The following is a 12,800-nucleotide window of genomic DNA, read 5'->3' as shown; positions in this document are numbered from 1 at the left end:
ATTTTGAATAAAATGAAACTGAAATATATACAATAAAAGGTTTGATTTATTCAAATGCTTACCTAACCATACCACTTTATTTATAAAGTGCTTTAAAAAACACAGCAGGGCTGACCAAAGTGCTCTAAAATAATCGCAAACATAAAAGACAAACACAGGACAGAGAACCCGAAACACTAAAGAGCTGTAGAAGCTGAATGTACACCAATCAAGTGAATCTCTTTTGAGCAGATTTGATTAATTTATCATTTTACATTATATAAAATTATGTGGATAATTTACATGTGATTAAAGTAGTTAAAGCATTTTGACCAGAATTTTATTTTCAATGTATCCCAGCTGTCATGGGGCCAAAAGCAGGGCACATCAGCCCAGGAGCTTCTAGATGCAAGGTTATGGTGCAAACCACTCAACCACCCTTAGTGATATAGTTTTATATTTTGTTATTACTTTTAAATTTTTTATTTACCTTTTTTTTGGACGCATGTTTCAGGTGGTTTTATTCGTTTCATTGTCAGCTGTAGCATCTTTACTTACTCAAATATGCAGGGAATTTGAAAGTGAGACAATTTCAGAAATTCAGAAAAAGTGTAGCAATGCAAACACAACCCTCTGTGAACGTAGCAGAGTCACAGTATTGTAAACATGACAAGTCTCAACAAAAGTAGTGAAAGATTTGACCACTATAATATTTATTTTCATGTTTTTTTTTGATTATTTTTTAGTATTTTCATTGGGGTTAACTAAAATGTTTTATCACACCTAGTTTCACTTAACCTTGATCATGACACTTAAAACAGAGCCATTGTATTAACCCACAGAGCAGACCATTGAATCCAGACTACAGATATGAGAAAGGTTACGTGGCTGCAAAAGTACTTAGCTGAAACTTCTGTTTTCTAACTAGTGAAGACATCAGAGTCCTGATTGTCTGATGATTGTCTCTAGCAGGGAAAGAGTGTTGAAGCCAAGTAATTTTCCACACCTCACAGGATTTTTAAGCTATCTGGCAAAGTTTAGTAAAGGGTGTGGATTTGCAAGGGTGTGGATAAACAAGTATCTCTGTGTGGACTGTTGTCAAGATAACCTCAAACCATTTCAGATCTATTTTTTAATGTGATCAGTATTTATCAGTGAGCTATTTATAGTAAAAGACAATCTGTAACTGATTGCATCTTTTCATAACCTTTGACTCCTCTTAGGCCCGTAAAGTGACACATGGTGAGGTTGCCTCCTTGTGGTGGTGTCAGCCCACACAATAAACTTAGTCATAAGGGTTCAGGTCAACCGGTAAAATACAAGTTAATGATTAGGCTGAAAAACCCATAACTGATCATCTAAATATTTTAAGTATTATTTTAACTTTTTTTCTGTGCTTTAAAAAATATATACAGAATTTGTTGGTCAAATTACACCCAATCAGTGAAGTCCACGGATGGACAGTTTAATCTGGCCTGATACGATGCGCACATTTGGAAGAGAAGATCGAAAACTCTGTCAGTGGAGGGTCAGAATACTAAAGTGGATTTTTGAAAAGCTCAAATATTGCTTGTTCCTCTCAGAGTAATCGTCCACCCACCTATCTGCCAGAACGCTTTTGACATGGAATAATGGTAGGTGGTGTAGCCACTGGTGATGAGAACACTCTCTGTTGAGTTCCTGTCCATCTGGCAGCCTATAAATGTTGTATTATTTGTGTTTAACATTGACAAAATGAACCCATAATTGCCTAACGATGCAACATAAATGACAAAGTTGTGGAAAGTGTCGATACAGACCGAATTTGTGTGCGTTACACTTGATTTTATTTGAGTTACACCTTGTTAGTTTTACAAATAGAATGGCATTACTCTGTTTAAATTAGACAAAAAAATTAAGTTGACTCTTAGAAGCACGAAGCCTTATAGCATCTTCCCAGATGCACTGTTGATGTGTTAGATTTGAAATAGTTTATAAAGAAGAAATTAAAATGTAGAGGTGATATGTTTCTGTACTAGTGTTAATCATTTGTGCAGGTAGACTGAATTATATGCAACTGTAAGTGGGTGTGAATATTTCAATTTAGCTCAATTGTACCACATAGGCAACTTCACACATGTAGGCTATAGATATGAGTGAAAAGAGAAAAAAAAAACAGAAGATATGTGGCAAAATATTTCGAAAAAGAAAACTCCAAACTGTTGTAAAATGATCTGAAACACGTGTGGTGTGTATTTACCTTCACTTTCATTTGTGTCTTACTTGCAGCAGTAAACATTAAATGTGGGAAATAAGATTAGACCAGGAGGGGTTGTTTGTCATTGGTGACGTGGCTTTTAATAAAACTATAATGTACGTCCCTTGCACACATATTATTGTGAGTTTACTTTAAAAAGTAAAAATTAACACCAAAGAGTTGCTGTTCCTTTTTTTTTCATTCACAGCTGTCACCGAGGCATCCTGTCATGCATTTCCTTGATAATACCCCTTGATGTGTGTGCCTTGTCTCAGTTGCCATTAAATTGCTGTAACTCACGGGGTTTCATTCATTAAGCTGCATTCCCCTTCTCCAACCCTTCCCCCATTTTATTGCCTGGTAGTATTTGGAAGAGAAATGGACGACTTCCCCACCAAACGGCTCCCTGAGAGAGTGGGTGTGTTAGCTAGGACATCTTATTACACAATAGCGACAAAGTTACGACAAGCGAGACCAGCAGCAAGAACACGGAGAGCTGATAAGAGAGCAAGCTAGCTGTGGTGTTTGATAATAAAAAAATAATAATGATAAACTAAGCTGAAACGTTTGCTCGCCTGTAAATCCCTCTCAAACACGGGAGCCATGTTCTGAACCCGCCAGCTACGAATATACAGAAAAAAAATATGGCAAGAATTAGGCTGTGGTAATCCGCAATAGACACTAAATGACAGAGGAATGGACTCTAATGAATAAAAATGTGATAAATGCCGTCTAGTTACAGAATAACAGCCATTCTGCAGCAATGTGTCCTCTCCTTTAGCAGGCTGCCATTTCTACCTCCCCTCGACGGCGGCGCACGTGAGCCACAGCGCCTGTATTCTTCCGCAGAGGGCTTGCGCTTTTTCCTTTGAGGGGGAGGGGGATTAAAACAAACATGCCTCCACGGCAAACCGGTCGTAAGTGAAATTCGCCCCAGCCGGCGCTCAGTACAGCCACAATTTAGCCATTCGGTCTTTGTTAAAGGAAGGCGGTGTTTGGCGGGGTGAAGCCTTCAGCGCGCACTAATTATCGCTCCGCGGAGGTATACTCCCGCAGCCGGGACTTCGTGCGAGCGAAGCTGAATGGAGGCAGCCTCTTCCTGGTGGATAAACAGTGACAGCTACAGGGCAGCCACCTAGACCCACCACACAGGCTCTGGCGCTGCCCTGGCAAACAACACCAAAATGGCTTCAGACAGTACACACATCGCGCAGTTGACTTCTGGTGAGTAAAGGAGATCGGAAACTATGTCACGGTCGTTGTAATATCCCCCCAATTTCCTCGGTGCCCTCTTCTAACGCAGCTCCCGTCCTCTTCTCCCCCTCCAACCATACCAGAACTGTACTTCCTAATAGCCCGATTTCTAGAAGCTGGACCGTGTCAAAAAGCAGCCGAGGTTGGTGTTTTCGCATTTTAGGAGAATTTATAATATGTCGGCAATTGTCACGAGGTGTAATTCTGTATTTTTATGCTATTTTCAGACCCTGATAAGGGAGGTGGAGGAGAAGGAGGTAAGCAGTCAGCAGCACGAGAGAGATGCTTCTCTCTGCACTGTACTTTGTGATGTTGCTTTGACTCTGATTTACCATTTACTGTTTTAAAACATCACCTGTAACGTCTATAAACTGGATGATCACGGTCCACACTGTTTTTCCACCTCAGCTGCTGCCCAAAAGGCTGGACTGGACGGGGCAGGAACACCCCGGGACGTACGAAAATTTGGTAAGGGTGCTGTATAACTGAGGAAAAAGTTTTTAGAGAGCAAAATAAAAATTGAATTTCCCGCAATTTTTAAATCAGGTGGTGGAGCACAAACTGAAGAAGGACTTTGCAGGGCGAGTCGGCTGCAGGCTTTAGGGGGAGGGAAGCTGCTCTTTTTGGAGCACTTACAAGGGGCTCGGGTCCCAACCTTGTGTGCGCCACGGTGTGCGAGTTTGGTGGCCATGCATGTCCAAAAGGTTGCGAGAGTTGTTGGTGAAAAATGTGTGTGAAATGTTGATACGTCATGAGTGTTGTGGTGTAGGAGCGCCAGGATCCGGAGGAGGGACTCCCTGCGCCACGAGCCTCTAGGAGAGAGAGAGATGGAGGCGCTCTTGTCCTGCAAGAACCATAATTTGTGTGCATGGGTTGAAAACACACAGGGGGGCACAAGAGTTAGAAAACAGGACTTTTTTTTTTATTCGTGGGGAATATAAAGAGTATAGTCAGTATAGCCGGAGTCACGGCTCGCCCCCTGTTCTTTGAGGTTGTTGTGGAGTGGTTATTTTTTATTTTTTGGGGAGAGGGTTGTTTTGGTGCGAGCTCGGACGGAAAAGCAGAGGAAGGATCAGTCGGTGTGAAGATGCGAGGTAACGTTCAGCTTGATGTCTTATAATCGCGCTATTAATTGGAGCGCTTAATTGTCATGTAAACAAACGGGGCTTTCGCCTGAAAGCGGCGTTTTTACGCATGGGGGCGTGGAGTGAATTCACCATCCTCTTACATATTTGTTTCCGAGTCAGACCTGCTAAAAGCGCGCACTCCCCGTTATCTTTTTTTTTCCCTTTTTGTGTTATTTTAAAAGTTTTATTTTAATACTGATTTTAAAAAACAGCGACCTGGTTAATCTACGAGATAATGTTTGTGGGGGACGATTTCCGTCTTCACGTCCCAAAGCACACACGGAACTAGATGGCGTAAAGTGCAGCTTGATCGCCATGTAAATGTATAGGTTTAAGAAATTATTGACAGCGTCGTTCTGCCCGCTCGTATGAGTGTGTGTGTGTTTTTTTCTTCTCTCTTCCTGCTTGGCTCGCTGGGCTCTCCGTTCCTCCTCCTCCCGTCCCCAGTCTTTCAGCCTGCCTCCAGTCTATTGTGCATAATTTCCCGTATTAAAAAAATACTGCGGAGGGGTTTTAATTATTAGACCAAGCGGAAGCAGGGAGGTTAGAGGCAGGAGGGCAGGATATCGGCTGGATTTATTTATTTATTTATGATTATTTATTATTTTTTTTGTGGGCGTTTGTAGTTAGATGTCTAGGGGGGGGACGCTGTTAAAGAAGGGGGTTGGGCATCAATGAGGATTCAACAATGATATTGTAATAATTAACGATATTAATTGCGGCTAATTAACGAAGGCGGATTCATTAGATGTTCGATTGCTTTCGTGTCGCATTTCAAACTGATCAGGAAGACGAAGCGCAATGAAATACGGCCGTGTTTTTGAGTGGAAGTGGAAGCCTGCATCGTTATCAGCACAAATGTGTTTAGACTCATTTATTAACGGATTAATTGTCAGTAATAATACACTTTAATGAATGCAAATCTATGTCAGAGGCAGTGATGCTTGAGGTGAAAGATGTTTGTAGGGCTATGAATGGAAATCAGGGTGGTAATAATAATAATAAGAATAATAGCAATACTAATAATGATTATATAGAGGGTAACTTGTAGTGGTGTGGGGCCATGTGCTTTGTGATGGTGCAGCCGTGGCTGGGGGAGTGTTATCCATTACCCTTCAGAAGGAAGGAAAATGGAGCAAATTGTTATTGCACATCACTTAGTTTAGTGTGTGTGTGTCAGTTGTGGGTCTGCGTGTACCTAAGAGGGGCTGATATGTACTTAGAAACACTGATCACGTCTGTGAACCAGCAAGGATGTTGAAAGCAATTAAGGGGTCATTAATTGTGTGTGTGTGTGTGTGTGTCACAGAGACAGATAAAGGAATGGAAAAAGTGTGTGTGTGTGTGTGTGACTGAGTGGAATAATTGTTTAATTTCAGGCTTACGTGTCTGAAACAAAGCCGATGACTGCACGTCTGATTTGAGTGAATACATTTAAACCGATCTGGCTTGCTTCAAGTAAACACACTGCTGCATGCTGCATTATTTTATTCCCCTCCGTGTCTCGCTTTCATCCCGGCTGTATCGTGCGTGCCATTCCACTCATTCAGGCGTGCATGTTTCTTTAGAAGTAGGCCACGCAGGAGGGTCCCCTTGTGTCAGTGGAATCAGAGAAGCTGTGTGTTTATAACAGCGTAGGTTTCTGTGTGCTTCATCCTTATGTTGCATGCCACACCCCCTCCATCCCACCACCACTGTTGTAGAGCCGCACCATTTAAAAGCCTTCATCTTTTTCATTTTAGCGTATACGTCTCCGGTTGTATTTTTATTTCTGCAGTTTATTAAAAAAAGGAGGATCTTATCTGTTAGTTTATCTGTTAACGGTTTAGTGTGATTTCCTCTGACACACTCAGAGAGCAGAGGGGCCTTTACTTGCATCCACATTTGTGGAAGTGGCCTGGATTTTTCAGTGTTTCTGTTTGCTGGAAATACTTGAATCTGAAATTAAAGTTTCAATTTCCCTTTACTTTGCAGCCACCGTTTGCCTTCTGACATGTTTTCACCCCCTGATGTGTCCGATAGATTTGTAGATTTTTGTGTGAAAATTGGCGTAGTAATGTGGAACCCATTTGTACCTCCACTGAGACGTTTTCTTTTTCACACCACTGTCGTCGGGTTCGAGCAGCAGAAATCATCCAGCTGGTGGGGGTTTGATGTCTTGACACAGCAGCTTTTGGCAGGAAAGCTCTTTGAGCACATTTCTCTCAGCTTCCTTTTTATCTTTTTTTAAACTCTACCACCCTCCCCCCACTAGCAGTAGTTGTTTTTTGTGGTCATTTACCAGCCTGAAGACAGATTTAATCTGAGTGCATGCTTGCGTTCAGGTAAAGCTCTACAGGCACATCACGCCAGACCACCTGCTGCAGGTCTGCACCAGAGTTTGTCCGCTGCTGGAGAGGGAGGTCCCTGCCAGTGTGCCTGGACTCACCAGCCTTCTAGGAGCTGGCAGACAGAATCTTCTCCGCACCGCTAAGAGTGAGTTCACGTGCAGTGCATTTGCATACTTAAATATACACACGTGCAAAAACACCCACTCGCTCAATGCCTGTGTCTTCCTGCGTGTAAGTGCTGACTTACCAAGACATGGAGTGAATGTATACATTTGCGTGGTTATGCAAATATGACTGCATACATCCAGATCAACATGCACAACACACACTTAACTATAGCTGTGCATGTGCTTATGCATCTGTGCTGTGTGTGTAAATTCCAGGTTGCAAACATGTTGTGTGGAAAGGCTCAGCGCTGGCTGCGCTGCACTGTGGACGTCCACCGGAGCCACCTGTTATCTACGGGAGCCCGCCGAATATTGGTAAGGAAAACAGTCATTTTGGTAAATTGGGCCAAAATGACTGGGCCAAGTATTGATTTGCCTAAAGAAGTCTGTATGTTTGCACACAGACTTGTGGGCTTGTTGTGCTTCACCTCGCGCTTAATAAACATGGCAAAAGTTTCCAAAAATCAGGGGGATGCATCTACAAATAATCCAAAAGCTCCGGCTCCAGACGTGTATAAGAGCGCTGTTTGGACAGTTTTTTTTAACTCCTGGATCTGATGTCAGTGTCAGTGAGAGCGGATGTGCTCAGTACGACCATCTCAGTCCAGGATTATACTTGCTTGTGGAGATGCACATGGACAGCTGTGGACACCATGGATGAGTAGTCCTTCCTGTTCTATTTTTTTCCCCCAAGTCCTCTTGGAATCCATCTGAAGCATTCATGCGAATTTTGGCACACTGGTTGCAAAAAACTGCAGGTCACATGGACACTTCTCTACAGAGCATCTCATGAAACGTGACCCTCTATAAACTAGCAGATGCAGCAACTATACCACCGGCATCAGATACAGCGCAGAGGAGCCTTACTCATCTACATTCAAACCTACTGTGTGTCAGGGACAGCCAATCAGAAGAGGGTTGTGCTGCGGAGGATAAATAAGATAAATGAGGATTATTTTGAATGGTGAATCATATCTTAATAAGTCCAAGCGTGAAAAGATGGAGGTCTTTTTTTTTTAAATAATTCACCTTAAAATATTTCAGCATTCTTATGCTCTATTGTAAAAACTTGTGTCCTTCAGATTAGCAGAAGAACAGTGTGTAGAGAGCTTGATGGAAACGGTTATGCATCATGAAAGTAGCCGCATCCAAGTCTTACACCGCCAAGCGCAATGCAAAGTGTCGGATGCAGTTGTGTAAAGCACGGCGCCACTGCACTCTAGAGGAACAGAGTCGTGTTCTGTGGACGAGTCCAATGGACGAGTCTGGGTTTGGCGTTTGGGTTTACTTTGTGCCAAGTATAAAGTATAAAGTTTGGCGGAGGCAGGATTATTGTTTTCGAGGGGTTTGAGGGAGCCCCTTAGTTCCAGTGAAAGGAACTCTTAATGCTTCAGGATATCAAAACATTTTGGACAATTTTATGCTCGTAACTTTGGGGGAAAACTTTTGGGATGGCCTCTTTTTGTTCCAACATGATTGCGCACCATTGCACAAAGCAAGGTCCATAAAGACACGGATGATCGAGTGTGGTGTGGAAGAGAACTTGACTGGCCTGCACAGAGTCCTGACCTCAACCTAATAAAACACCTTTGGGATGAATCAGAGCAGAGAATCCGAGCCCGGCCTTCTCATCCAACATCAGCGCCTAACCTCACAAAGGTGCTTCTGGAAGAACGCTCAAAAATTCCCATAAACAAACTCCTAAACCTTGTGGAAAGAAGAGCTGAAGCTGTTATGGTACCAAACTGCATTAAGATTGGAGTGTGCATGGGAAAGCAGACGAGTGGAGACTTTTGTCAATTTAATGTATATTTAGTGACGTTTACATCTGTACATTCTGTACAGTCGTGTCTTTCCGTACTAACGTGCATGTTTTTCTTGACATCCAGTGGAGACGAGCTTCTGCCGTCGACTGAATGGCGCCTACCGTCTCCGTCAGCTGGTGCCCACGGCCGTGTACACACACATGAAGATGCACAAGAGGATCCTGGGACACTTGTCGTCCGTGTACTGCGTGACCTTCGACAGGACGGGGCGACGCATCTTCACCGTAAGTTTTCCCACGCGCGTTTTTGTTCGACGTTGCGTTGGCTTTAGCTTGTGAACGAGAGCCTGTTCGAGTCTAATTTCTTGTGGCTGCTGCGCGATTGCGGCGGCTCTGTGTTTGTTTAGAGTCTCGCATTCTGTGTTAGATTGTTACAAGGTGCCGCTCGCTCACCAAGATGCACAAGCATCTGCGTTTCATGCTGTAACGGTTCTGCTAGGCGGTAATTACTGTTTACCTAACTGTGGTAGGACGCTTTTACTCAGTGACTCACAGCTATAACCTGTTGGGTTATACGTCGGGAAAAACTCAGACAGCTGTGCGATGATAATAATCACGGGTAATGAAGTGAAAGCATTTATCTCAAAAGAAGTAAGCTGACCTTTGCCCCCTGGGTGCCCGTTGTATACATTTGCCGCATGCCTTTTCCACCTAGTTTGAGAGAGGTACAGCTTCTGGTAACGTGTTAAATGGTGAAGGAACAATGAGACAATGTTGATTTAATGTCACCGTCCTTCTGTTTGGAATCTTGAGTCAAACACTGCCTGCTGTTCTACACCATTTTCAGCTTTCACTTCTTAAATCTCTAAAAATGGCTGGCTGCTGAGAGGAGGAGGAGGAGGAGGAGGAGGAGGGGGTTAGATTGAGTGTCTCTGTGTCTTTTTTCCTGTTATCTCTCTTTCTCTCTCTTTCTCTCCCCCCCCGTCCTCATGCTATGCTGCCCCTCCTTTGTTCCTTTCTCTTCCTCCCTCCCCCCCACTCTTCATCTTGCTATTTCTCATCATAACTGGAGAAAATGTTTCCTCTGAGGCGCTGGCTAAGTGCCAGAATTAAAATTCATTCTTGCTCTCCCTCACTTTCTCTCCCTTTCCCCCCCCCCTCTCTCTCTGCTACTTTTTCCCCTCCTTTTATCACGAGATCATTTTTATTTATATATGTTCTTATTTTTAGATCTCTTCAGTCCTTTTGCTCAGGCTCTTATGCTGTTTCAGGCATATTAATTGATTATTTTGTGCGCCCTAAAGATTCGCGGGGATCGTTGTGTTCGGTGCACAAGTGCACGCAAGTTTGGTCCAACAACAGCTTTGCAGTCAGTTATATCGATTTGCATAACATCATTTTAAAAACAGCCAATTCTTGTGGTCGCTTGAAAAGACAAATCGAGAGCAGTTGGTTTGTGCTGGTTGTCCTTGTGACTGTGGTTAAAATCTTATCTGTAGTTGTGAGGAAACAGGGAGGATTGCACTTTGCTCTTAAATCTATGGTGGTGCAGACGGCGTGGCAGGTCTCCCAAAATGCTGTGTAGTTATAAAAGGTCAAGGCTTTTGGGGCAACCAACACGTCAGCTGATACTTAACATACAGCACTGTGTTAGTTATTTTATAAAGCGTTATGATTTAAAAAAAAAAAAAAGGTTTCAGGTGCATGTTGGAGCACATAAAATGAAACACCGTCATTAACAGTGTCTGACCCTCAGCGTGACAAAAATTCTTATTTTAAAGCGAAGAAGTTTAATTTTATGAAGCGTTACATCCTGAAATCGCTGGCTTTTTAAAACAAGTGGATTTGTGTTTGTGTGTCTTTCGCGTCTTCATCGCGGTTACCTGTTACTTAAATCATTTTGAGCTCTTAACCAAAAAACAGATGGATCTGGCAACATGTTGAATCACGAGCATTTTAACCGTCAGCGAGTTGGATCGCAGTCAGGCACTCGCCCCAAAGGCGGTTTCACGATTGAAGACTCGATTGTGCACTTTGATTGCAGACTTATGAGTGTTTAAGGAGAATCTGAGCTAACAATTCTTGTAAATGCTTCACTAACAAAGCTTTTTTTTTGGTAACTATTTATAAATATTAATAGAATTATTATTTGCTTCTACTTTGCTACAAAACCGTTACAAAGTAAGAGGAGATGAGTTGGTTCCTGCCTGATCTATTTTCTGTGCCTCCGTTCTAACAGTCGAGTTCTCATGTGTGTAAAACCAACTCTGTGTCATCACATCCAGTCTCAGTCTACTGAGTCAAATGTAATCAGCCTAAGATATTCTCAGACCACAGTAACAGTGTGCGTGTTCATTTGGCAGTGCTCACTGTTGTTTTGCATTGATAACATTAGCCAGGGAATGTGTTTACATGCCAGCTGCGGTCTTTTTCTCTTTACCGGTTAATAATAAGCTGGTTGCAGTGCATGCAAATGCACCGTCAGTGCCTTGAGATGTTCATTGTAGCTTTTTTGTCAAAAAGCAAATTAATCATTAATCTATTTTTACATTTCAAGAGTCTCTTTCCCTCCTCTGTTTGTATTCCACATTTGCCAATTTGCTGAGAGTCCTGCTCTGCAGCGTGCCCAGATAGATTTTGGAAATCTTCTTCAACTTCACATTTTTAATTTGCCTTCCCAGAAGCAGATGCGCTGATCTCAAATGCGAATCTTCACTCATGTGCGGTGGTGTTTTCTTTCTGTCCCAGGGCTCAGATGACTGTCTCGTGAAGATCTGGGGAACAGATGACGGGCGTCTGCTGGCAACCCTGCGCGGCCACGCTGCCGAGATTTCCGACATGGCCGTCAGCTATGAGAACACCATGATTGCCGCCGGCTCCTGTGACAAGACCATTAGAGTGTGGTGCTTACAAACCTGCGCTCCTCTGGCTGTCCTGGAGGGACACGCAGCATCCATCACCTCACTGCAGGTATTGTTTTAAAGCTGTTTTTATTTCATATTCTTTACAGACTGGGAGAAGCCACCACAAACTGCAACTGCATTTTACTGTAGAAAGCTAGGTTTTTACTTAACAGGCAATATATATCTATATAAATGTTTTTGTGTTTACAGCACACAGTTTAACTTGTGTCAGGTTTTATCTGTGCAACTGCTTTCAGTTTACTGGACGCTTTGTTAGTCACCCTTATCAGCTCCTGGCTGGACGCTCTTTTGCCTTCATAACTGCTTTTAATCTTCATGGCAGAGATTCAACAATATGCTGGAAGCATCCCTCACAGATTTTGGTCCATATTGATGTGATACCATCACACAGCTGCTGCAGATTTGTTGCACATGCATTGTATTAAAAATCACATCCTAAAGGTGCTCTGCTGGATTGAGATCTGGTAACTGTGGAGGCTGACTTGAGGGCAGTGAACTCACCGAGATGTTAAAGAAACCACTTTGAGATGATTGGAGCTTTGTGTCATCGTCCTGCTGAAAGCAGCCATCAGAATATGGGTTGACGTCAAATTCTGACCCAGCATCTGGTTGTTACAGCAGAAATTGATGCTCATCAGACATGGGTTCCAGTTTTGGTGAACCCATGAGAATTGTAGCTTCAGTTTGCTGTTCGTAGCTGACAGTAGTGGCACTCACGTAGTCTTTCTGCTGCTGTAGCCCGTCAATGCGATTGGCTGATTCCATATTTGCTTTAAAAAGCAGACAAACAGGTATACTTAATGAAGTGCCCAGTGAGAGCGACTGTGTTTGTGTGTGTCTTTGTCCTCTGTTTCATTCCGCTAACCTCTGATTGGTTGTGTTTGCAGTTTTCTCCTCTCTGTAGCGGCTCCAAGCGCTACCTGTCCTCCACCGGAGCTGATGGCACCATCTGCTTCTGGCAGTGGGATGCACGGACACTCAAGTTTGGGTGAGAAAAACACACGGTCTCACCTGCACA

General features: G+C 43.1%; 1 protein-coding gene across 1 annotated transcript in view; it reads left to right on the top strand.

The window, feature by feature from the left end:
* The first annotated feature begins 3,211 nt into the window (after nucleotides 1-3,211).
* Nucleotides 3,212-12,800, top strand: part of LOC120724590 (pleckstrin homology domain interacting protein) — a 38,820-nt gene continuing 29,231 nt past the window's right edge. Inside the window, exons 1-9 of the mRNA XM_040016850.1 lie at nucleotides 3,212-3,439; nucleotides 3,553-3,611; nucleotides 3,697-3,726; nucleotides 3,878-3,937; nucleotides 6,921-7,071; nucleotides 7,310-7,408; nucleotides 8,983-9,143; nucleotides 11,607-11,828; nucleotides 12,670-12,770. Coding sequence (XP_039872784.1) covers nucleotides 3,400-3,439; nucleotides 3,553-3,611; nucleotides 3,697-3,726; nucleotides 3,878-3,937; nucleotides 6,921-7,071; nucleotides 7,310-7,408; nucleotides 8,983-9,143; nucleotides 11,607-11,828; nucleotides 12,670-12,770 — 923 coding nt within the window. The 5' untranslated portion in view covers nucleotides 3,212-3,399. The remainder of the gene's footprint in view (nucleotides 3,440-3,552; nucleotides 3,612-3,696; nucleotides 3,727-3,877; nucleotides 3,938-6,920; nucleotides 7,072-7,309; nucleotides 7,409-8,982; nucleotides 9,144-11,606; nucleotides 11,829-12,669; nucleotides 12,771-12,800) is intronic.

Source organism: Simochromis diagramma, unplaced genomic scaffold (assembly GCF_900408965.1).
Source record: "Simochromis diagramma unplaced genomic scaffold, fSimDia1.1 OVJJ01000802.1, whole genome shotgun sequence".
In the NCBI taxonomy this organism is placed as follows: Eukaryota; Metazoa; Chordata; class Actinopteri; order Cichliformes; family Cichlidae; genus Simochromis; species Simochromis diagramma.
The sequence above is the reverse complement of the archived record's forward strand: the minus strand, read 5'-3'. Positions and strand labels throughout refer to the sequence as shown.